This window comes from Rissa tridactyla, chromosome 6 (genome assembly GCF_028500815.1).
Source record: "Rissa tridactyla isolate bRisTri1 chromosome 6, bRisTri1.patW.cur.20221130, whole genome shotgun sequence".
In the NCBI taxonomy this organism is placed as follows: domain Eukaryota; kingdom Metazoa; phylum Chordata; class Aves; order Charadriiformes; family Laridae; genus Rissa; species Rissa tridactyla.
The window spans coordinates 33,736,045-33,762,716 of NC_071471.1; the positions used below are offsets into that span (position 1 = coordinate 33,736,045).

Here is a 26,672-nt window from a genome sequence, read left to right on the forward strand (position 1 = left end):
CCATCAAACAGCACAGGTCCCAGGATAGCACCGTGCAGGACTGCAGGTGACTGACCTCCACTCTCTGAAGCAGTTATTTCTCCACAAGACCTTTTCTTTTGTGTCCTGGCAGCTTCTTACCTTTAATTGCCTTTGCTGGCGAACCTTCTGAGATGCCTTTTGGAAACCAAATAAACTCTGTCAAGCAGATCAACCTTATGCCTGAACCCTAAGTAACTCCAATATGTCCCTTTATGGAAGACAGCACATCTAATTTGTTCCTGTGTCTGCTAATTCTACCCTTGATGATAGTTTTCACTAATAAAGATACAGCCAATACAAGCCGTAGCTCCCCTCATCAGCTCTGCAAACCTTTTAGAATATTTTTCCTGCCTCCTGGGGAAGCAGTGAGGATGTTAACCTGCCGGTCAGCACATGTATACGTACTTCCAATGTATTTGCGGTACCTATAGGAAAGGTAGGTTGGGGAACATGGGGGACCTTGGAGTGCTGCAGGTAACGCAGGGAGCAGAGGCAGAGAGGCACTGGAGGGGGTATTGATATGGGGGTAAACTGGGAATATTGGAGTTGTTTTGTGAAAATAATTATGTTGTTTTGAAAAAAAATGAAGCTGCTCATAAAAGCGGGATAGAAACCAAATTAAAGTCTGTGAGTGTATTAAAGTCTGTCTCTCCCAGGCCCAGCCTTGCTAAAGCCGTTTTAAGCATATGGGTGTGTGGCAATGAGCTGAAGGGTCGCCTGTGGAAACGTGGGATATTCCTGCCCTCCAGTGGAAGTATGGGAAAGTGCCTTTCAGAAGTTGTGTCAGCTGGAAAATGGGTGGGAGCTTCCAGGAAACTCGCTGCTTTTGATCCCTTATCCCCTGAATTACCATCCGTGTTTCTCAGCAGAGCCCCTTGGTCCTTTCTAGGTTCACCTGCCCATACGTGCTGGTACACCCATCATCACCTTTACTCCATCAAATTTTCCAAATCTGGGGCACTGCACCAAGTAGGTGATGTGTAGCCAGTGACATTTCACTGTTGTAGTATGGGAGCGTGGCTTGGAGGCGTGCTTGAGGGAGCACTCAACCATGTAGGTCATGTTCAGCTCCAAGGGATGCCATGGGCTTTTCTCCAAAATGAGCGGACTACATCCGAGGTGCATTAGGAAGTGTTTTCCTCCATGAGAAGAGTGGCAAATGAGTTGTTGAACTGCTGTGACATGAGGAGTTTTGAGATTTCCAGCTTCCTGGTATTCCCCAAATGAGACAACTTACATCACTTTTCAAGCCAAGAAGTCATCTGCGGTAGAAAAACTTGGGGGTTAGAGTGGTTTGTTTGGTTCCTTTTTTTTCCTCACTCTCTCTAATTAGCACATGATAATATTCAAATGTTGACAAAGCACTTGGTAGTTTTCTCATGTGGTGAATTTAGGATTTGCATCAGTGGATAAGTGAGAACTATGCTTTTTCCTCATGTTAGGCGCCATGTGTTAAATAAATGTCTGATTAAAACTTCCTTTTATCTAGTAAAGACAAGTTGTAAGATTGAATAGCTCATCTCTCCCCATGTAGAACACAAACAGGCTTCCAGATCAGGCACCAGGCACTGTGAAACACAACCCTCTGTTTTTTTTAAATGCTATTATACGTTACAAGTAGGAGCCTTGAGTTTCTCAATTTATTCCAGTTACATACAGATACACTGGAAGTGTCAATGTAGGAGGGGCCTCACCACATCGAGATGTAGCTAACTCTGTATCCTGTCCCTAGCCGTGCCCAACAGCAGGTATCTGGGAAGGAGAATAAGAACAAAGAGAAGTTTATTGATCTGCGATCCACCAGTCTCCCAACGATTTGGGACTCGGGGACTTCCTGCTGTGTGTATATTTAGTAGCCCTTAGTGGGTTGGTTTTTTTGCCCTGAATCTGTTTAGCTGCTTTCCATGGCATAGCCAAGTTTTAGGCCTTTGTCATCTCCTACCCGAGTTGTCTTTTTCCCGGGAAGAAGCCCCTAACACAGTCATTCCTGCAACAGAAACCAATCCACACCTGTGCTCTTTACCATCACACTTCTCTGTACCTTTTCCAATTCCGCTCTGTAGGTTTTGAGATGGGAAGGGGGGGTAAAGGTGGATGAATCATCTCATTACTGCATGTGTAAGAGCAGGATATTTTTTTTCCCTGATGTCCATCACTGCATTTCTGCAGGATTTCAAGTGACTGTATTACCTTGTCCCTTGGTGTCTTTAAGCCCATGTGCAATTTTTCACCATGGGCTTTTGTTTGCTGTGTTTGGTGATTTAATATCCTTGAACAATGTTGTCATTTTACTTATTCCCCTCTTTACAGATCACCTATAAAGACGTTGAGCAGGAAAGATTTGAGCGCTGTTGGCCTCCATCCATTAGGAAAACCAGTCATTTATTACAAACTGCTGTTTCCTATTTTTAACCATTTTTTAATCAATGCAAAGACCTTTCCTCTTATCTCACGGCAGCTTAATTTCTCTAACAGCCTTTCAAACCTTGTCAAATGCCTTTTGGAAATCCAAGCCAACTATATCAACCAGATCTCTCCTGCCCATGTGTGTGTCAACTCCTTCAAAGAACTCCAGTAGACTTGGGAAGCATGTTGGCTCTTCCCCAAAGGAGTCAGATTTATCCATGTGTCAACTAATTCTGTTAGGACAGATGTTGGGCTTAGTCAAGTACAGCGCTCTGGATCACATCAAAAAGCCACTTCCATCCCTCGGCAAGCAGAGCTGGTTACAAACCACAGTTAGTAGTTCACCTTGAGTTCATGCAGAAGTGCTGGGTGAACACCATCTGGGCCTGGAGATGGGTTAACATTCCTTTGGTCGACTTGGGTCCCCTACTGACACTTCAATTGGAGGCGGTGACTCTGGTGATTCCCCTTGGAAGGAAAATTGCAGTGGGAGGATCTCCCCAAGGTCTTCCACGTTGAACCCAGGGGTAGAAAGTGCACTGAGCTTTTCTTGCATGGCTTTGTTCTTCTCAGTGTGTTCTTTCTAGAGCATGAGCCTCTGGAGACCCTACAGCCTACGGTCAGGCTCCTTGCTGCTGCTGTGATTGAGAAGGATTTATTATTTGGTTTTGAGCCTTTTGAAGTTGTTACTTGCATTATTATTTTTTTTTGTCCTGCCTTATGGGTTTTTTCCTTTCAACCGGACAGGGTTTGGTTCTTTTTTTCATTTCTCTTTATTGATTTGTTTGAAACTGCTTCATATTTGAAGGATGCCTTCTTGCTTTTAATGTACTGTCTCATGCTGCTGTTCAGCCGCACCAACTTCCTTTTGACCTATCCTAGGTCCACATTTGATAGATGATATGTTTGCTGTGTGCTTCCAGATACCTACATGCTGCTGCTAAGATTTAATTCTCCTAATCAACTCTTGTAGCTACACTTTGAATTCCTTTCTTGATTTTTTTTAAGTGCAGGAATAGTGCTTGTATTTTAAACCTCTTCTCAGACCTCCAGCAGTGTTAAACCTCAATACATCATGGTTCCTGTTACAGAGAGGTTCTTCAGCAGTAGTACTTTGAAATGAGCCTTGCATACCCATTTGACATCAAGTCCTAAGTTTTCTTTGTTCTTGGACCACCTGATTTGCCATCTCCTAACATAATCATTAAATGTGCCTAAAAATTTAGGCTTGGCAGATAGTATATCGAGAGTTTGTTGCGCATTCATGGTGGGCGTGTTGTCTTTGCTGAGGTCTTGTCAGAGCTCCTTCAGCAGATCACAGACACTCTTGCCCATCTGATGGATGGTCAGTAATCTTATCAGAATACTCTCTTTCCCTGTTTATACTGGAATTTCCATCTACAGATCATCTGTGTGACTTGATAATTTGATTTGTTAACCTGATTTAACACAACAAATCGCTCTTTCCATTGGACTTGATGTAGCCTTCATGTTTCCAGTGTCTTCTGTGGCTGCTATTATGTCATCCCAACGACAGTCATGTCATGCCTCCTATACATTTGTCATGCCATAGCCTTTTTGAGAGCTGGACCTTCTAGTTCTACTCTTCTTTCTTGGACCTTTCTTAGATGTTTGTAGGATGGTGCATGCACAGTTGCTTTAGTTTTTCATTTCTCCATATTTCCTTTAAATTGACCCTTCAGTTTGATGCATTTTCTTGACTTTAGCCAGATACTGGCCTGTGTTATTTGTGTAGAGTTGTTAAGCTCCAGGGGAAACTTTCCGCCCCTGCAGGGTCTCCCCAAACACAGAGCCAAAAGGACCTGCATGGCCCAAGACATCGATTTTGCTCCCTAAAGCGATACTCACACAAGAAAGCAAAATCTTAGCAGATAAGTCAAATTAAAAGCGGGTTTGACACAGGGTGATACCAGGATGGGGTTGGTTGTGTGGAACCCAGTTTCACTGATCTTTTCCCACAGTTTCATCTGTCTGCCAGAATAAACAAGCAGAGCGAAAAACCTCGCTTTGTGTGACACGTACTTGCTTTGTAAGGAAAAATCTGCTTCCTGCCTGCTTCCACTTTTTCGGTAGGATTTTATGTAGTATTCCCCTCCTCCTCGCCTTCCCCTTAAATGTCACCTTTTTTTTTTTTTTTCAAAGTAAATTAGGATGAAACATGCCAGATGCAAGAACTTCCACCAGCAGTGCCGGCATGGCTGGAGCACTCCGACATTGGCCAAAGGATTAAAAGCTTGAAGGTTTTGCAGTAACACTTTAGGAGGGTTAGGCCGGCGACCCCAGTGCAATTAATAGCTCTCGCTGATGATCCGTGCGCATTTTGGGGGAGCCACTGGATTAAGAGATCACCCATCTGCTACAGCAACATCTCCAGGTCCTGTCACACACAGGTCTACATGAGAATTTGGAAGAGGCTGCAGGAAACAGTGCAGAAATATCCCTGAGCAGCCCTTGGAGAAGAGGCACGAGTTCACTCAAGGTAGAACTCTGCTTCTGAGCAGTCATCAAGCTGGAAACCATCTAGCAAGTGATTTTTTCCTAGAGGATTAGGGCCATTTGAAAAAAGAAACAAGGGCAAAACATAGCGCGCGCAATCCCATGGGTCTTGAACAAATGTGCAGTAAGTGGTGAACACGGTGAATTGGACAAATAAGTATGTCTAACATCAGCGATGTATCGATCTGTTCTCCACGTTCTTTAAAAGATCTAAGAGAAAGAAAACTGCATCCAAGTCTTTTTAATCTGAGCATCACTGTTGCCATGGTGAGCCTTTACTTATGCAAGCAACATAGCCCTACATTAAGGCTGGAGGCAAAAGGGCCACTTAGTGTTTACGTGCTTAGATGGGCAGGTTTGGGGTTCCTGGGATCTAATTAGCAGTTTGCAATTAGATCGTGAGATTTTGTAAAGTAGAAGAGCAACCAGCAGAACTAACTGTGATTTGAGCAATTTCAAGCTGTAATTAGACTGAATTTTCCTTGCGATCACATCTCACTTTCCGAGGTTGTAACATGGCCGTGGCTCTTCCCCAGTGACTCCCAACAAGATGCCTTAAAATACCTTTGGTGTTCTTCTCTGGTACATAGTGGCACCTTTGAACTGAGTTTGGTAGCTGGGATTTATTGGCCTTAAAGAGGTCGTTTGGAGTTTTAATATGAACTGCTCTTTTCCTGAGTACTTCTTATAAGCGTGGCTTTTCCTTGGTGTTTTCCAAAGGAAGAAATAAGGGATCTGTAGGTATTTCCTCTGAAGTCAATCAGAAAGGTGAAAGGAAAAACCCTTGGTGCCTTATCTTCCAAATACGTTTTCTTGTTTACAGATCCAAACTTTTAAATTCAGAGCTAATGAGAATAGAGGGAAGTTAGTGAATTGTGTCCTTCCTTATCATAATACTTTTTTTTCCTTCTAAGTTATTCAGGGCTAGTTAGCACCGCCACAGGAGGTTTATTTTTCACTGACTTTGTATTACTTTAAAAATTAGGGTGCAAGCGCTACAATAGAATTCAGTATTGCCGAGTATACCCAAACTATAGCTGATTCAGCTGCTGAATCTGGGGATTTAAACCGAAGTTTATCTCAGTAGCAACCCGTGATTTAGGGAAAGTTACATAGGAATTAATATATGTAAAATTAATATAGGTAAAAAGTCCCTGGCAATCCTGCAGTGAACCACATTTGACTCCATCTGCGTCACCCTGCAGCGGGATGTTGGATGTTGTGCTGCAACCCAACAGCATAAATCTAATGTTTTATTCTGAAAGGTTGCTTTTTCGTATTAATATTAGCATGTGAAGAGAGAAGTGTGCCAAGAAGGCCATTAAGGCAGAATACTGCAGGGTGCTTGGCATAGCAAAGATAAAAAAGCCAGCTGAAGTGCATTGCGCTCTCGGTTTATTCCCATCAGCCAGGCAGAGGAGCTTTCTCTGTGATGCATGTGTCTGAGAGCACGATAAATGTTGCTTTGCAATTTGGTCCTTAACCCACACTGCTGTTGTAATGAGCACAGCTGTAGGAGGGGGAAAAAAAACAAACAAACAAACCAAAAAAAACAACCAAAAAAACCCACCAAAACCAAGAAAACCCCAACAGCTTTCTTGGAAGTAGGGATGGGGTGGCCAGGACATGAAACTCTCGTGGACGGTAGTGACCTAAAGCATGTAATAGCTAAATTTTATGTCAGGTGTAATATTTCAGCTGAGTATCCTTAAAAAGCTCACAGTTAAACTGAAAAAAAAAATCCAGTACCGCATACCTGCTGGCATCAAAACATGATGCTGTGGGGCATGTGTAGAGGGAGGATAGTAAATCAGTGCCTCTTCCACCTGGCAGCTGTGATGGCACTCCTTGCCCAAGGAAAGCTGGTAAGGGTTTTTCTCCTGAAAATGTGGAATTGTCAAGGAAGTGCTTTGTAGAAATATGTGATTTGAACGTGAATTTATTTTTTTGAGGGGGGGGAAAGAGGTTGATAAATAACGTTTTTAAACGATCTTTCATTTTATATGTGATGTTATTTTCACTGAAATGAAATTAAGGTGTCAAGGTCTGAGCGCAGTGTTTGAGGTGCTGGGAAAAATCATTGGCTTTTCCTTAGAATTTCGTTTAGCTTGGACTTTCAGGTGGTCCCATTGGTGCCTGTCTTGGGAGTCAGAAAAAGATAGTCATGTTTCATTTTTCCGCTGTCACCAATGAGTTTCCCACCCAGGCTAACGCAGCATACTGTACGTGATACCGGCAACTATTCTGGGTTCGATCCCTCACTGCTGAGCCAAGATAGAGATGCAGTACAGTGGCAATGAGGGAGTTGTTTGGTCTCCAGCTAGCAACATCCAGAGTTAAAAAAAAAAAAAGACCAAAAAGAAAGGGGGGAGAAGAAACAACCCCCCCTCTTTACACAATATCTTTTAATACTGTACAGAACAGGAAACACCACCAGAGGAAGGAATACTCCACATCCTCCCTCTGCCCCTTTTAATTAAAATTGATTAAAGTCTTGGTTTTGTAAGCCAGTCCATTCTGTAGAGTATCTTGTTTGAACTATTTCAGGCCGTTCCTGGCGTTAGACGTATTACAAAAGCGCAAATGTTATTTTAACCGAAGCCGAAACCAGGACTTCCCGAAGTAGGACCCTGAGAGAGAATCCTGGGGGAAGCACCAGGCTGTTTCGTTAGAAGTTGAGGGAGAAACACATGCGTCTAGAAAATAAAATACGCATTTCAGTGCCAACCTTCCTTTGACATTCAGTGAAAACCAGGGGCCCTATTCCCTAAAAACCATCCTAATAACCTTGTGCTCTACTGAAAGCACTCTGCTTCATACCTGTGTGGCATTATCATCCCCTGGTCAGCTGGCATTTTATTTCCTGGTTTGTTTGGTTCTTCCACCAAAATCTTGCCTTGTTTCTGGCACATGAGCATTGTGTGGGTGTGTAATAAAGGGGTGCAGGCAGGCAAAGTATACCGACAGGAAGAAATTTTTCACGCTGAGGGTGGTGAGCCCCTGGCCGAGGTTGTCCAGAGAAGCTGTGGCTGCCCCATCCCTGGAGGGGTTCAAGGCCAGGTTGGAGGGGGCTTGGAGCAACCTGGGCTGGTGGGAGGTGTCCCTGCCTATGGCAGGGGGTTGGAATGAGATCCCTTCCAACCTAAAGCATTCTGTGATTTACACAAACCTCTTATATCTGCTTGACTTGGAGAATGGAGGTTTGTTTTTTCTGAGCAGTTTGATTGCGAGCTTAGATACATGGGAGCAGTCGTGCATTTTAAGGGAGTGATGCATTTCCCTATGTTCCAAGGGGAGAGGATCCCACAGCGAACATCTAAAAAAAAAAAAAGGTGGAATTTGGATTTTAGGGTTGGGTTTTTTTCCTAATAAAGTTGCGCCTTGCACATCCTGTGTTCAGATAAGGGCAGATAAGGGCTCATCCTGTTGCTAGCCTGAAGGTACTGAACCCAACAGGCATAAGTTGTTTAATAAGGTATTACCAATCTCTTGGCACGTTTAGGAGTTCAGCAATATTAGCTTCGAATTTAAGACTTTTTAAAGAGCCTGGGTGATGAGAAGGTCTTCCTAAGCTGTTTTAACTGACTGTATTTGAGTGCATTCGATTACATTTCTCGGTGAAACGGGTCTCTGTGCAACAGCAAGTCTTCAAAGCCCCATAATTCAAACAAATCTTCTATTTGCTTAACTACTGAAACAACTTATGGTGAGCACAGCTTATTATGACAGCATAATATCATGTTCACGTTGCCGAGTTCTAATTGAAAAGTAATGTGCTTTTAAAATAGGGGGGGGAAATAATTTCTCTGTTAGTTTTTTAACCTTATGTTTTTAATTTCAGATCTCCTTCCCCTTCCAGAGGAAGTTAGAGATGCCATAGCTTTAATGTCTGTTTTAGCTGCCACTCAAATGTTCACTTTCTGTAAGAAAATCTAAACCAGGAGGTAATGCTATTTCTCCTGATGTGAAAGTCATTAAAGGCAAGTACGCTGCGAGTTCAAGCACTGGTGGGTCCAAGAGAAATTCCCAGGGTCCAAGAGAAATTCCCAGCCCCGACAACATGAACTTGAAAAGAAAGACAGCCTTTCTTTTCGATGCAATGGTCCGTGCGGCTGTAGCTTTCAATTGCATCGTCGCCGCTAGTGCATTGCTTTTAAAAATCCAAACGAAATCTCTCTTGATTTGGATTTTCAGTCGAAGGTGTGAGACGTAGATGGAAGTGGTAGCAGCTAAATCAGGAGTTAAAGCCACTGCACTGCTGACCTCAGAAGGATGGTCTGGAAGAAGGAGACCTGAACTAAGGAAAAGCTGGGTTGTTAGTTATCATACTTTCTCCCTATATCTATCTATCTACAGCTACATGTAGGTAGATCGATGTACACCTTTTACTTTTCAGTGTTGTTTGCAATGAGAAAAAATGGAAGAGTAGAAGATGAGTTTGATGTTCTCCTCCTTGGTCTTCCTTGGTGCAGGGCAGCAAATCCTCATCCGCAAGTAAATCCTGTCTCACAAGTCAAGATCTGTGGGTAACACGGTAGCACCCATCCCTCCCAGGAATGGGTTAGCACTAGGATAGCAAATACCAAGCAGAAATTATTTATGGGCATACTAACGTGCCATCAGTCCCTTGTCTCTGTCGAAGGCCAGAAAACCCTATTTGGTTTTAGGGCAATGGCATGTCTGTGCTCCCTGGTTAACACAACTCGAGGCAAGGTGGGCAACAGTGGCCTTACTGCTGATGGGAGTTACCACAGTCGTCTTGTGCCGGTACTTTTATCCAACAGCTCGCTGTCTTTGATCGACGTTTTCCTGCTTTCACTGCCAATGGACATGTCCTGGAACAATTTTGTGGTCCTGTATTTGTGAATGAGCTAATAAATTGCAATAATGTGACAGAGTTTGAAATGAATTCAGCTTTTCTGTAACATTATGCTATTGAAAGTAAAATAGGTAATGAGCTGGTCTTTTCCTGATATTTTTTTTTTCTTACCAATACGAGCATTTATCTGAAAGGGACGTTTGGAAGTTAAAAGGTGCATTTGTGCATCACGAGAGAGACGGACATATGGTACCCAGAGGAAGAAATGCAAAACATAGGCAATTCCCGTACAGAGTGACAGTATTTAGGAAATAGTTATTCTCTGCTATCACTGCCTGTTCTGCCTGAATGTAATTTTGGGGCAAGCATCTCCCTTTCAGCTAATACAAGTGCATGGAGGCCTGAGAGTGCTCTTCATCTTGCAGGATCAGACTCTTAGAGAAGTCTGATGAGCATGTTATGATCTTCCCCAACAGGGTTTTGGGTTCATACCCTTGGTTATTTCTCTTCGCTGCAATGGTTTGTCAAGGGAGATATCCCCCCGCCAAAATTTACTGACCCAAATGGATTGATGGCTGGAGGGAATGCTAGATAAGAAGGGTTTTGCACCTGGGGTGGGACCTCTGAGAGGATGAGTGGCAACGCACCATAAAGAAATATAGATTTGCTCTCAATGCCTCTCAAGAATTTGCTTTCAGGCATTCCCAGGCTCTGGATCTTGCTGCTTGTGTAAAATACACTGTCGCTGTGCCATGCTTCTGTCTGTTGCCTGAATGTGGCTAAATCTTCTGAGCCCCACTCAAACAGGGCATAGTTAAAGGTAAGGAACTCACATGGACCTGACACGAGGTGCTTTTTATTTCGCTTTCATCCATACGACCATTCATAGATTTCCCCTTGTCCTAAATCACTCGGAAATCCGCGAACCTGAGCTTTTTGGACTCATTCGAGCAGGTGGGGAAGAGGGCTGGCCGGCACAGAAGAGAAGGCATGGGAGCCCTGACACCATTTGCTGCATCTGCTCTTCCTTACATCGCTTTCAGATAACCAAGCCTCCCCGTTACCTGAATTCAAGCCATGTCCTCTGCCACTTTTCATTCACATTTGGAATTGCATCTCTCTTAATGGCATGAATCCGGTCTAGAAAACCTGCCATGATTTCAGTGTACCAGGCAGGCAAACAGCCAAGGGTGCCATGAATAGAGTAGACCAAGGTGGGTTATTTTGACAGGGCTAAAATATGTTTGGTTTGGGTGTATAGAAAAAAAGAGTCACAAAATGGAGGATTTGAGGCAATTTTTTATTTTGTTTATCACAACCCCCCTTTTTTTAAAGTGCTGCATCAGTTGAAGCAGCATCCTAAAAAGAAATCAGTTACATCTTAAGAACCATAAGGAGATAGATCGGGATAAATCTCTTATCTAGTGGACACAGAAATGTGGTTTCCTTTTGTGATGGATTTTTTTGCCACCCCACCTGTGGCCCTTCGGCTCATTTCACATGTGTCTTCTTGCAGGCTGGGTCTGATCATCACCATCCAACTATCGCAACTTAAGTTTTTGAAGTCTTTGCAGAGATTCAATGTTTCTATCCGCAGAAGTGTGTGGCCTCTACGATGGGTGCTGTAGTGACGGGGCCAGCCAACAAAACTAAATACAAGGCCAACAAAATAGCTGTTAAACAAGCAGGTGTCTGTCACCGAGGAAGGCTCCAAAATTCTGGTTTTATCCACCCAAAATGGTTATGTTTGCTGTTATCAGGGAGTTGGTGGTTGGTCCCCATTTGGTGGCAATTTACGTCAAGTTGGCAGCGCGCAGGTGGAACAAAGCCAAGTTTTCTATCACGATGACAGTTTGGTAACAGATGTCTAATGTTTCCCAACACATTTAGCTCATGCGATAGGAATCGTGAGCTAGTTTAGTAAAGCTGAGCAGTTGGGTAATTGCAAACCTTTGCTCCGCATATTTTCTCGTTTATCCTTTTTAGCCGCCTAGGTAAGATGATGAATTATTATTTTTTTTTGTATTTGTAGTTTTGGGAGGAAAAGCTTGAAATGTGTTTCAGAGTAATCGTCATCCTAGGAGGTAATCATTCATTTAAATGGTTGGAAACCTCCAGCAGTGCAAGAAGCCACATGTTTTCCTCTCCCGTTCTGCATAACAGGCATTGCCCAAATGCTTGGGCTGTGGCTCCTGCGCTGCCGTTTCAAAGTAACGGGACATGTGGACGATGGTATTTACTCCTGATCCCCCTGATTACTCTGGTTTCTTGCATGTGATGCCTGTCCGTGCCGAAGAGAAGGCTGAATCAAGGCATTTTAATTAGCACCTCCTTAGAGACTATGTGTTTTATTTGGAAGGGGAGAAAGAAGTGGTCGTCCCAAATCCCAACTCTTCCATAGGAGGGCACTGATACTCGTTAGGGTGAGATTGTTATGGGAAGCCAGTCGTTTCAGTGAGATTTCAGTAGGGACCCCTGTTGTTCAGATTTGCAAGAAACCTTGGAGAAAAGCATGGGAGGATCTGCAGGATGCTCGTGTTTGACCTAGATCTGAACATCTCCTTCTCCATCACGTTTTCTGATGCCTCCTATGGAGAAGATACCTCTCCTTTTAGCTACAGGAGTGAAATAGAAGCTCTGGCAGGGGTGGGTTGGTAGAGTAGGTTACAAACCCCAGCTTCCATAAGCAAAAAAGTCCCATTAAGAGTACACAGGGAGTTGATATCTTGCCTCCTAGAAGCTCTTGTGAAGCGCTCAGCGTCAGTTGTAAAAGCTCTTAATTAAAGAACAGACGTTTTGTCATTTTGCCCCATTTGGGTCACACATTCTTCATATCTTTTCTTTTTATGTACTTCCAGCTATGATTTTCCAGGTGGTTTGGCCTGTGATAGCTGGGGCAAGAAGCACAATTACCAAAATATCCAGATAAGGGCTCTTTCTTAATTATGTCTAACTCAACTAGAGTCAGAAAAACCCAGAAATCTCAGCATAGAAAGTTTGAGCCTTGCATCTGCGTAGCTCCAGAACGTCACTGAATGCGGATGTGATGCTGATCAGAGTTCATGCCTCCGACCTTGCCTGTGATGTCTTCCCATTACACCTCTTATCTATTAATTTAGGAACTTGAATCACCAACTCTGCCAGAGGTCAAAAAAATCATTTTCTGGTTTGAGAAGTCTCAGAATGCCAGCATACAGATGCGTATTTAGAATTCTAAGTACCAAATGGGAAGAAGCTGTGGCATCTGCAGAGCGGTAGCCAGAAAAATACGCCCTGACCTGGCGTACGTGTATTTTTCCCGCAGAGCGCTGAGTTATTTCCACATCATCTTGCACAACTGTGGTCAAACTGTCTCTACCATTCATCCCGTCTCTGTTATATTCCCAGGGAATATCCCAAGCATCCTCCCCAGTATCTGAGCATAGCAGGTTTCTTCAACCCTGGTCCAGAACCGAACATTTTTCCTACAAAAACGTCAATATTATTTTTTAAACGTTTTCCGTATTTCTTTGCACTGCCCTCCCAATGCCTCGAAAGGGTCCCTTTTCTTTTGGAGGTGATAAAATAAGACATCACGTATGTTTTTCACTGTAATTTTGTCGAGCGAGGAGCGTACGATGCAAAACCTTGGGAGTTTCTATTTAGGGAGCGGCACGCTCAAATTAAGGAAGTTGGAGGACAGAAGTTGAATTCATATTCTAAATTCCAGGATGAAGATTATACCCTGATTGCTGATTTAGGGCATGGCTTGGGAGTATTTGCATTTTGATGTTTTTATTGAAGCAACTGAAGAGATTTATTCTTAAGCTTCGTACGGCTGAAGTGTGTCACTTCTGTTAGTTTGTAGGAATTTGACTTGAAAGTGGACTTTGACCTCTGTAGCTGGGAATAAAACAGAATTCAAATGTGACTCTTGTTACTAAGCGTGTGAAGGGCTCGCTTGCTTGATTTTACACGTGTTTTTGGTTTCACTATATATTTTTGGAATTTCTTTTGACTTTTTGGATGCCTGATGCACAGTATTAGCAAACTGCATCCAATTTGTTTTCTACGCGTCATTGCACTTGTACGTACTCAATACACATAAGCAGTCTGTCAAAGAGAATTAGCCAAGAGATTTCGAAAAGCAATCACAATAACGCTGCAAGTACATATTTTAAGCAAAATAATAAATGAACACATTTTTTTTTTTTTCTTTTAAAGCCATCAGCAGCGCTTTTGGCTTCTGCAACTCAACACACAAAATGATGGAGAAGTTGAGACTGGAGCAGAAGATCCCATCTCCCATCAAACTGAGGGATTTTGGGGAGAATTGGTGGAATTTGCAGGGGCTGGGACTGGTGACCTCTTGCCTTGCCAGCACCATGCCATGTCTTACCTAGTTTTTGTCCTCTCACGTCGCATGATGTGAGCTACACGTCATTTTTGTAGGACTTGTCCGTCTTTCAGGATAAGAGGTATTATAGGGAAAAGACATTTCCTCTTTCTGTCCCATATGTTTTGGGAGACCCTAACCCTTCTGACACGCTGCTGTTTGGCATCTCTCATCCCCTGCTTGAGGAATCCTCTCTGGTTGCCCAGGGGAGAAGACAGGGTAGCTGGTCCCCTGCCTCCCTGGGAGCACGAGGTGGCTTCTTTCCACATTTTCTTTCCTGCCTCCTTCCACCAAGAAAGGATGCTCCCAAGCCATGGGCAAAAGTAATGCAGAGCTTCTTGACCTCGAGTTTTGCATCCATTTTTCAACTGTTGAAGGGAAATTTTCCATGCTGGGATTTCATCTTGCTGACAATTATAAATCATTACGGGTATTTAACCGGTCAGGAAAGTGAAAGATAACTCATACGCTGTCTATACATTTATCATGAAAAGCAGAGCCATCTTATTGCTCTGTCACCCCTACAATGATGTGTCTGCTGTGATTTAGAAGGGAATGTATAAATATGTCTTTCCTTTAGTGAAGGTTTTTTAGCGACGGGTTTAGTATGCACCTCATGAGGAGTATAAAGCGATCGATCAGCAGCTGTGTCACACAAGGTTATCCCAAGTTCAGAGCAGGCTCGGAACTGATTGGTTTCCAAAATCGGATGCATCAGGCTGCTGTGGCCACAGGAGCAAGGTCACCGAGAGGATCTGGTGACAGTATAAATAACAAAGCAGAGCTTAAGTAATTTGTCGACAGCACCCCCAAGATAAAATTGCGCTTTATTGCATTGGATTTGGGGCTTGCTGATGTGACCTTTCACATTTCTTGACACCTCTTTTTATTTTTCCCTTTTAACTTTAAATTTATTTTTTTTTTGCTCTTTCTCTCCCAATGTCATTGCAGTTTTAAATAGAGTAAAGAAGGTGGTTTGAAGGGAATAAGTCAGTAAATCGATTCCATCCCATTATTGAATTAGAGACAGGCGTGACAGACAAGGTACGTTAAAAAGATAGACAGGTGGATACATATATATGATCACGGATAACATGGTGTTTTATCTTTGTGCTAGTGTTATCATGCACAAATGAAGCATCCAGGTGAAATAGCGGATTATGGTCTATCTGTTAATTGCAAGATATTATGGCTAAAATGAAGTACTGAAAACCAAGCCACCTCCCCCTTCCCACCCTCCATACCTTTCTCCATAATCCCGTCAACGCTCTCTTTTCCCATACAAGTCTGTGTCACCAGCGGCCAAAGGTTGTACATGCACGGGGACTTCTCTGGCAGCTGAATGTCAAACTTTATTGAGTGGGTGGATCCCGTTCATCCATTTCCCACCCCCCCCCCAGCTCCGAGCCTTTCTAAAAATAGCATAAACCTTGACAAGGAGCTATTTTAGAGGAATCATATTCATGAGGATAGTCATGGGAAGCTTATTTTGGCAGGCTTGCATGTGTTCGATTTGCATGCTTCCTTAGTCAAGGGCTTGGTGAGCTTGTGTTGCGAGCCAGTTGGACATGGGCTAAAGAGAGAGCATCTGGATTTTCGGACCTCCTGGGCTGGGACATCTACTCCAAGTGAGTTTATAGGAGGAGAAGAAGTGAAGATATTCTTATAGGAATGTTGATATGTGACTGAAGTCATTCATTTCAGGCATTTGCACACCAGCCCACAGCTTATTGGATCTGATTTCATAAAACCTGGCTGTGATTTCTCTCCAGGGACCTTAATGATCTTGCCACTTTCAATAAACGTTTATAGAAACTACTGCCAGCCTGTGGATAAGAGAAACTCCTATGAGAGACTTTATCTTCCAAAAATACTTAAAGACACCAAAAAAAAAAACCACCCACGAGAAGATCAATAGAAAATGTCAAAATGTAGTGTTTGCTGGGTAGCTGGAGCTGAATTGCAGTACCAGACATTTGCATTGTAGGCATGCAGTGGGTACGTTTGCTTTTCTCACTTGGAAAACTGTGCGCGTTGGAGCAATGCTATAATTGGGACCAGCAAAACGATGAGTGTGAATAAAATCAAACTGTAAGAGATAAGATGGAAATTAAGCAGGTAAAGGCTGTTCCACGCTCATGCCATTCGGGTACGGTATTGCACAGTACTCATGTTTGCACCTCTAAGAAATTTCCATTTTTTCGCATAAAAAAATCCAGATACGAAGCCGAAGCTGCCTTCTTCGCCAACCTGAAACTGTCTGATTTCAACATCATTGACACCCTTGGAGTCGGAGGGTTTGGACGAGTTGAGCTGGTAGGTAAACTTTTCTTCTTTGAAGTTTGCGTGATGTCCTAAGCATAAATACTGTGTTATGAGTCTTTTAATTTTTCTTTGTTGTTACACCCGAATAACTGGGAGAAAATTATGTGATAAGATTATGTAGTTTCTAATGGTTGAAGAAAGCTGAATTCTGTTTCCTGTTAAAAAAAACCATACGAATAAACACTTTAGAACCATAGAATCATTTAGGTTGGAAAAGACCTTTAAGATCATTGAGTCCAGCCTTTGCAGTAACCAAGAAGAATTTATGTAGTAGGTTGAGAGAGGAGCATGTGTCTTCTCTCTCCAGGTGGTCCTATTTTTATGGAATTGATTGCCTTTTCCAAACAACCTGAAGAGTCGTGTGGCCGTTGGGTGCTAAGATTGAAAGAGCAACCTGAAATCTTTCTTAACCAAAACAGGAGTAACAGCACGATGTCTCCTCTAAGCAGTTCCTAATTCAGGTCTAGAGATAGACCTACTTGGTTATATCACAAAAGCTGTAGATTCAGTGTTCGAACTATGGCAACACTTTACAGAAAACTCTTTTTGCAGAATTTTAGAGAAAGGACAAAACCTGAGCTTGCTTTTTGCTCTGCTTGGATTTAGAGCTCTGCAGTCTTTATTAAAACAAAGCCTGAGCAGGAGGAGACTGAGAGGGCAGCCGTTGCATGACCCGTCTGTAATATCATGTAAATACAAAAACTTATAATAGAAAAAGGGAGCTTAGTTTACATCACGGTGCTGACCACGGAGGAGTTTCTGATACCAGACACCAGTACAGTATGTTAGGAACTCCTGTAAGTTAGGGGCAGAAAAGGGAATGGAGTTACTGCTGCCATCATGAACCTTTGGGGAAATCCCCGCTCTGTAACCCCGTGGGAGCCAAACACGCCCACAGTGCCGGGAACTGGAAAACGGGCAAAATGAAGTGTTTCAGTAATTATTTGTGACATAGCAGGTAAATTCTGTGTTAAAAGCACGACTCGCTCTTCCACATGATTTATTTCTGAACTTATCCTGTTTGGATGTATGTAAAATGGTGCGGAGGAGAGCACATCCATGAGAATGCTGCTCCCTTCCTGGGGTTTGGTTTTGGTTTTCTATTTATTTATTTATTTTATATTAGCAACTGTTGTTTTGGAAGAGAGTCATGAGAGTTCATGCGTAGCCTGGGAAGGCTGCCCTTACCCCACTCCTTCTATAGTCATCTGCTGTGGAGGATGCTTTAGAGCAGGAGTTTAATTTGGGTTGCGCTGAACTTACCTTTGAAGGCCCTTTCCCCTCTGTTGACAACAGCATAAAGTGCAGGAGATTTGTCTCCTAAATTAACATCACCGCTGGCTTCTGCGCCTGAGGTGATCTCTAGTGAAGGGCTCACCAGTTTGGGGCTTGTTTTGAATCTTGTGAAGGAGTTTGTGAGGTCTGTTTTCATTTTTAAGGCTTTTTTGACATGTGCTGTCAAGCTCTGAAAACATCAAGATGTTCCTGGGAAGGTGCATGGGTTTGTCTTCATGAGGGGTTGTTTATGAGACCCTCAAACCACAAATTATGAAAAGAAATTGGACTGTCATTGATGTCCGTGGGTCAGTCCACTAGTTCTGGCTGCTTACATAGTTAATTTGGAAGCTTTAAGATGTTGACATCTTGAAATAGCAAGGCGTGATGCTTGGCCAGGTGTGAGGAAGAGCAGGAATGGACATTCTCTGTCACTTCAACATATCAGATCATAGTCAGGTAGAGACAGTTAATTCTTAGGAGACGTCCAAATCTCAGAAGCTTCCAAGAAGCCCTGCTGCCCCTTCGGCAGCCTGCAGAAGGTTTCTGACAGGAGAAACATTTTCATCGCCTTGTAGGGGTTTCCTTCAGGGGTGGGTTTAACACACTGCCCCTGCTCTTCTAAGCTGGTTAAGGTCATTTTCTGTAGTTCTCAATTAATACTGAGAGCTCACAAAAGGATAAAAGATATTTAAAAGTTTAGCTCAACACTCCAGATTTTATTATTTTTCTTTATCACCGAGGGAAATTTTGTTATTAAAACAAGAAAATACTCTTTATGTCAAAACTGAGCCTAGGATTGCTGCCTCTTGCCTTCTATTGTCTCCATGAAAAATATGTTTTAGAATTGAAGGCTAAAAAATGAGCTAATGCACAATGTATTGGAGGAATTGACTCTTTTATTGCCTGAGTGTGTTACAATAGCCTGCTAGTGCACAGCAGCATTGGAGTTTGTTCTTGGAAAACATTCGCATTTTTGCGCTTTCCAAGAGTAAAACAGATCACATAAATAAAATACATTGCAAGGAAGGGGTTTTTTTTCATAGCTTGACCTCCGCCACTGTGGGCGAGCCCCCCCAGGGCATCTCCATACCCTTCAAGAGGGCAACTGGTTGGAAACTGGAGTGTCTCAGGCTCAGTTTGGGTCTTGCTGGCCAAGGAAGAATAACACTCCCGTTGGCCTGCGTTTTAATTTCCATTTGTGGTTTGTGTCAATATAGCCTGGTTTTCCAGATGCTGCTGTGAATGCCGGCTGTTTGGAGAGGTCACCCCTTCAATGCTTTTGTACACAAGTACATGGCTTTTAGGCAAGACAGCCTAAAATTTAAATTATTTTCAATCCTACAGCGATTACCTGTGGAAATATCTTTTTGCCTTGCTTTTCTAGTTTTTTTTTTTGTATGTCAAGAGACATTTCGGGTTTGCATTGGCATCGTACATTGTTTTCTCTGGTTTTTAATGGCTACTTGGTGTCTTTTGCAACGCGTCTTGTCCTTATGGATGCTGGTTGTCTTCTTCATCCCCAACCGGACTGTGTAATTAGCTTTTATCCAGGCTTCTCTGGCATGGAGAAACCAGCTGAGTAGGGGCTGTGCTCCTTTAGACGGGGACCAGCTCTGCCACTGGTACAAGAGCAAATAAAGGCTTTTGTTGGCGTACAGCAGAACCTGTGTGATCCTCAATGTTTGAAAAGCAAACAGGCGGGTTGGAGAGACCACAGTCTGCCCAGAGCCGGCAGTGCCACATTCCGAGGACAACCTTCCCGTGTGTCAGGGTGCTGCCAAGTAGATGCAAGCTGCTCCAGGACACGTCTCTCCCAGCTGGTGGACACCTCCCTTAGCAGGGCGGAAAGAAAACAGTCAGAGTGACTTCTTGGGTTTTAATAGCACGGATTAACAGATGGCATCCCCTATTTTTTATAACTCAGCTTCTCAGTTGAGAACTATGTCGGTTCAACTCATAGCTCAACTCTGTCAGTTGAGCATCTTCTGTGTTGGGATCCAGGTGCCGCAGTAATACGTTGGAATAAGGAATGTCATCTCAGGTTCATGTCCCAGCAAGCACCGCTTTGCAGAGGATGGAAATGTGTAGGTCAGGTGTCCTCAGCCTTCATAAATCGTCTCTCCTGAACTTTGTTGACCTTGTCTTTGTTCTTTAATTTCCTTTTAGTTTAAGTAAGTCCTGTGTTTCTAATCATCTGCCACAGGTCAGCTATTTTGAATTTAAATCAAGATTATTTCAGACAGCTCTTAAATAAATGTATTGGAGTATCTGAACAGATGGGATTAGAGTAATTCTTGCTGTGAAATCAGTTCATGTAGGTGATGGCTGAGCACAGGTAGACTGAAAATCAGGTCCACACCTGAACACGTGCCCTTTTGTTGTGTTGATTTGCAAAGTTGTCGCTTCCAACAATCAATCAGCAATGGAGGAAAGAGAAGATTTTAAATAACTCCGGTTGTCATAAAATTGCAAAAATAATCTATTTTCTCCACACCGCATCCCAAGCTTGATTGAGGCTTGGTTTCAGCTACATCTTTGTTCGGTTATCAGGACAGATACGCCAGTGAAATCCTATAGACTTACCCACCGTCGCTGCGCGTTCGCAAGCTTGGAGGGAGCGGTGCCTTCTGCACTCCTACGGGCAGCATATGGCTCGGGACGTCCTAAAGGCAGCAGGCAATAGGCGGGTTAAGGACAGTCTCAGTCTTTATCCCTGACTTGACAAAACATTTAATTATATGTTTTAACATTCAGCAGTTTTGCGGAAGTCGGTGGCACTTAGAGCACATATTTCAACCACATGGTCATTAAACCTCAGGCTGGAAGGGACCTGAAGAGATCGTCACCAAGGCAGAGTCAAATAGACCTAACCAGTTCTGACCGGTTTTCCCTAATTTGTTGTTGAAGTCGTTAGGGAAGGAGGTTCCCAAGGCAATTTATTCCACTGCTTACCTGTTCCTCGCTGCAGGAAGGGTTTTCCTAATATTTAACCTCTCCCTGCTGTAGCCTATAGTAGTCTTGAAGTACAAATACATAGAACCCTTGAGGTCAGGTTGTATTGATTTGAAGACCTTTGTCATGTGAACCTGAAGAACTCTTCTCTTTAAAAGCATAAATGGCCTTTGTTTGACCTTTACACTGATTTCATTAATTCCAGGCCCGTGGTCCATCTTCTTCCTCCCTCTTCAGCTGGCTCTCACCTCTTTGGAGAGATGCCCAAACCAGATGTGTTAGTCCAACCTGGACCTTCCTCTGCTCAGGTGGAGCCAAACAACGAGGGGCACTTTGCCACTTCTAAATTGTGTCCCTTTTATTTCAAGTCATCGCTTCTGTTTGTAAAATTTAGTTTGAATTCCCTTGCTCTTCTCAAAAGTGCTCCCAGCCCTCCCTGGCTTGATTTTAACAGATGCAAAGTTAATAAAATTCTTCTTATTTCATAATCCAAGCCACTAATGAAGGTGTTTTATGGTGCCATATACTAGACAGACCCCCCCTTAAAGTCCTTTTGGCTTGATGGTGGCCAATAAAAGCTAAACTCCTTTACAATATGGAGATTAATAAAGACACGCATAAAAACTAAGCCTTAGTTTCAGCCACATTTGACTGGGGCTGTACGAGACCGTTTTTAAATGGACAGTATGGCATTTTTCATTTTTATTCATGTTTTAAGAGAAATCTGGCCACAGATTATGAAGTGCAATCAAATTTATTATAGCCTCGAGCCCATTTTGTAAACAAAACCATTAGTGAATTAATTAGATGGCGAGGAAAAACTGCCGTAATTGTCTTTCAATAGACTTGACAGATGCATAATTCAGATATTTATTAGTGGAAATTTCCAATTGCGTAGCTATCATTTTGTTCCAGCTATTATGAAGCTTTTTATTAGAAAGCTCAATCTCCTCTTTGATATCTCTTAATTTTTATTTTTAATTGTCAGGGATCCTTTGGCCGCTTTCCTTTTGAAAGAATGGGTATTTTGGGTGCCATCAAGGTGAGGAAATTGAGATGTGAGGGGTTTGAAGATTGGGTACCTGAGTAAATCCAACTTGCATTTGACAAGGAAACAACTGCTACGGAGCTGAGCAAAATACTGGTTATAAACATTTGGTCCTTTTTTTTCCATCCCTTCTTAACTATATGCAGGATGCTTAATTTTAATGGTGCCATCAGATGTGGCTGGACCACTGCAGAGCTATTTTTTTTTATTATTTTTCCTTTGATTTTTAATCCCTGGTGGAATTAAATCCATCCTTTGTAGATGGAAACATATTCTTGGGGCTTGTCTGCTAATGGAAAGGATGTCGTCACAGTTTGGAAAGATGAGATGCCGTTTGTAGCCCATCAAATATTGTCAGAGGCCGGATCAGGATATGAGCTGTTGAGCCAGAGGCTCCAGCTCCGGTTGGAGGCAGGAATAAGGCATAAAAATAAGTGTTATATTGTGGATAAAGCCAAACTCAGGAGTGGGGCCGGCTCATGTGTGGGGTTGGAGAGTTTAGGTCCATCTGATATTTTCAAGAAACCACACTAGTGAGTTTTTCCATTTGGTTTAGCATATTTTAGCTATATAACCCTTCTTCTGCTGTTTACTTTTTATTGGAATGATTTTATGCATGAAACAGTTTACATTCCTCACTGCTTTTTTAGCCTTTCCCTTCTAGACATTTTTGAAAAATAATATTTACCTCTGGGCTTTATAGAAAGACACAAATTTTAATACATTTCCCAAAGCCCTCGCTTACAAAAAACTTAGTTGTGCATGTTGTCAAGCATTGAATTTCAATTTTCAGTAGAGGGATTGAAACAGAATTAGAGGTTTTTAGCACAGTTGAGTATTTGATTAAGTAACTGTAATTGTTAAATAGCTGAGGTTTTCTAAGGCCCGTGCGTTTTTTAGTGTATACTTTGGTGTATTCAGAGTGTAATTGTGCAATTTATTTTCCTGTAGAGTCCCATAGCGCTCAGACTGTTTTACAATATTTAGTGCTTTCCCAACCAGTTGAACCCAGACTTTTTCAAAGAAAATAAGATCACTGTCATGGACAGTTTCTACCCTGCTGCCCACTTGTAATTAATTCTTGATCCATCCTTCAAAAATGATGTCCTAAAGACTTAATTTTTACTCCGTGATTTTTCTTTCCATCTCAGATCTTTTTTTTTTAAGTCTTGACTTATTTTCCAGTCCAACCCAGTCCGGTCGCCGTGCCTGTTCGCACACAGCGTGCAGCTAACCGAAAATTAACCTGATGTTGAGCATGAGGTGGAAAGGATGTAGTGAGAAGCACCATGGAGCCTCCTTATAATTTAGATACGCAAACTACGATTTCTCTCTAAGCCTTAGGTCAGGAGAGCCTTGAGGAGATGGGCAATGTACCTTCAAAACCCTAACGGAGAGGTCTGCAATACTGAGCACCACGGTAGGCTTCGAGGCAGAAATACGAGCAAGATTTTCCCTCGCTTCCCTAATGAAAAGAAATGCTGGGAAGAAAGCGAGTTGTAAGGCAAGGAATATTCTTACGGGGAAAACTGTTTCATACGGGAAGACCATAAATACATTTAGTACAAAAAGTGCGCTGGACTCGTTTGCGGAGCCGCCACTTTGTTCGTGCAGCAGGTCAGCTGTTGGGATTAGGAGAGCTCAGCTCGCAAGCGCTGCGCTCGGCAACAGCTGCTGCTATTTTTGTTGGTCTGAATGCATCTAGCTGGGAAACAGCAGAAAATAAAGGACCTTGGGCATGCCCAGCGAGCAAAAGCATTGGCCCTTCAGTTCCCAAGCGCTGCGGTTGAGTCGGTTATTATTTAACGTGATGCAAAGATATTTAGGTTTCATGAGAGCACAGATTTCTAGCTCCAAATAATGCACATATAGCAAAATGCACAGCTAACAAAAGTCCCTTGGAAAAATATCTTTACTGTTACAGAGGTATTGCTGTGCCCCGCATGGGGAGTTCAATAGGAGACATAAGCAACGAGAAACTTGTGTGTGGACACAGAAGTTCAGGAGGAGCTTCTATCCAGCTCCTAAAAGCTCACCGTTAACTGCATGTTTAGGAAAAAGCCACATCGCCAGAGTAAACGAAATATTTTTCACTTGCGCAATCTCTGCTGCCTGTGTGTTCCCATTTAGCTGGGAGCCCACCCAGCTCCCTTGAAGATCAGCAGAAAAGGCTCCTCAGCCAGGTTTTTGTGAGTGTGGTGTCTAGATGCTCTGGAAGTTCATGTTCAAATACCTCCATTGTATCAGTGAGAAGAAATCTGTAGATTTTTGAGTGGCAAACACTGTGCCAGTTGTAACCTCTACGTAGCTGCCAAGATGAAGGATAAACTATAAATATAAATATGTGTTCAGCTCTGCTTTCGTGCCCTTGGGTCTGTTGATCTTCCGTGGCTTCAGGGGTCTGCACAGGGTACCACAGTGGCAAATATTAGCTGTAGCAGCTCCTTGGAGAAAAAAAAAACACAATCGTAGGGCTTCTTAGAATACCCACAGCCATGCAAGAGCTGTAACCCGCAGGCACAACATCTGCAGTAAATGGGAATTCAGAAAGTCAGTTGTTCTTTGCTGTCTTCTCCTAGAAGGAGACCGTGCATGAATAGGAGATGACTGGGCGTGAATGAGATAGATGCCTTCAAAATAGCATCTCCTCAGGCTAGGCATGGCAAGGTTCAGGCACCTCGCTAGTCGTCACTGAAAATAAATCCTTCTTTGGGGGATTGTTCTACATTCTGGTAAATATTTATTAACGTTTACAGTTTCTCAAGGTCAGCTTGCATTGTATCAGTTCAGCTCTCCCTGGAGCTGCAGGGGAATTGCTCACATTGCAGACTATCTATAAAACACATATATGATTTATTGTAAATAGAGGCAAAGAAAGAGGAAGGATAAGAAACATACAGATACACACACTTACGCTGCTTTCCATCGAGGTCTGGATTTTGTCTTGTCAATATCCATTTTCCCAGAAAGTCTGAAAAAGCACTAAGGTGTAAAACCATATTTATTTGTAGATGAGTTATAGCTGTGTTAAAAAAACAAAATCGGGCCTCCAGCACACTGTGTGTTTTGGAAGTTGTAGAAGTTTATACACTGTAAAGCAAAGCAACGCTTTTGGAGCACTTCCAGCATTTTCATATAAGCACGGGGAGCCCAGGAGAAGTCAGCTGAGGTCCAACGAAACAAGGACTTGGAAAAGCAAGAAAGCTTGGATCATTTCTTTTTCTCTTGTCCTTCTCCTCCTTCTCCTCTCCATCTCTCCTTTTCCTCTTATATTTTTTCTTCCTCTTCTCCCCTGCGTTTGCGTCTTGTCTCAGTCTTGTAGCGTTCTTCTGCTCCGCTTTCTACCAAGACATCTTCATCCCCTTCCTAATGGACTTTTCAGAGTTTCTTTACTGAAGCAGCATTATTTTCTCAATGCTGAGAAGTTAAAGGTAGTCCTGTGAACTCAGTTTATTGGCATCGAAACGAAGCCTGTTCCTCATGTCGGGCCACGTCCTCATGTCCTCTTCAGGGGAACTTCTCCTTGAAGGTATTTTCAGATGGTGACCCATCTGTTTGGGTTCGCTCAGGGGTAGCTTTGTCACGATGACTCAGGCTGCCAAAAAAACCACCTGGTGACATGGGAATGGGGCATCACGCTGAAGCACAGCTAAAGGCCATGACCCCGGCTGGACAATGCTTCCTTCCCACATGACCACAAGGCACGCAGCGAGAGGGTGGCTGACTGTGAGGCTAGCACATAAGAAAGCTGCTTGCCACAACTTTGGGCCCTTCACTACAGGAAAGATGTTGAGATTCTGGAGCAAGTCTGAGAAGGGCAATGAAGCTGGTGAGGGGTCTGGAGCACAAGTCTTGTGAGGAGCGGCTGAGGGAGCTGGGGGTGTTCAGTCTGGAGAAAAGGATGCTGAGGGGAGACCTTCTCGCTCTCTACAGCTCCCTGAAAGGAGGGGGTAGAGAGGTGGGGGTCAGTCTCTTCTCCCAAGTAACAGGTAACAGGACAAGAGGAAACGGCCTCAAGTTGCACCAGGGGAGGTTTAGATTGGATATTAGGAAAGATTTCTTCACCAAAAGGGTTATTAAACATGGGAGCAGGCTGCCCAGGGAAAAGGTGGAATCGTCATCCCTGAAGATATTTAAAAGACGGGTAGACGTGGTGCTGAGGGACATGGTTTAGTGGTGGTTTTTGTCAGAGTTAGGTTTGATGGTTGGACTTGATGACCTGAAAGGTCCCTTCCAAACTAGACAATTCTGCGATTCTAACTTCTGTCCACCCTGATGTTGTGGGCCTTCCTTGCTTCAGAGGTCTGGATGGGTGTCACATGAGGAGGACAGGAGTAGCTGCTTCTTCATGAGGTTGGCAATCATGGTGAGCTCGTGCAGTAGGAAGGGGCTAAAAAGTGGAGGAGTCGGACTCCTCCCGCGTAGGCCTGTCCGGTTGGTACCTGCTGGTTGAAGATGCAGCCGCGGCTCCAAATGTGTGTGTGATATCCCATCATCCCAGTGCTTGGACCAGAATATTTTGCAAAATAATGCATATATGTTTTATATTCTGTTTAGATTAGATATGTATATAAACATATAACCAATGTATATTTTATCTCCTTATGCAAATACGTATATATGCAAAATAAAAGCAACTATTTCTTATTCTATTTTGCTTCTACAATTGGCTCGTTTAGTTATAAACATTTCTGCTGTTACTTTTGTCGCTGGAATGCAGTTCATTTCCTGAATCAGAATTCTGGAGAATGACCTTATCTAATTAATTTTACCTCGTCTCTCTCTGGCTTTGCACGTCACTGCTTTAAATTGGTGTTTGGATTTCATTTAACTACTCTCCCTATTGCATTTTGTTGTGTTCTGGAGAGAAAACACATTCCTGTCCCACAACTGAAAGGGCGTGTATCCTCCTCCAGAGGTTAATTTGTAAC

The 26,672-nt window shown here is 43.0% G+C and overlaps 1 protein-coding gene across 7 annotated transcripts in view; it reads left to right on the forward strand.

The window, feature by feature from the left end:
- PRKG1 (protein kinase cGMP-dependent 1) overlaps nt 1–26,672 on the forward strand; it is a 529,166-nt gene that overhangs the window by 478,129 nt on the left and 24,365 nt on the right. For 4 of the 7 annotated variants that reach the window (XM_054205353.1, XM_054205352.1, XM_054205354.1 and 1 more), the window contains one exon: nt 16,358–16,454. In XM_054205353.1, coding sequence (XP_054061328.1) covers nt 16,358–16,454 — 97 coding nt within the window. The other 3 variants (XM_054205361.1, XM_054205356.1, XM_054205360.1) reach the window with 3 other exon arrangements.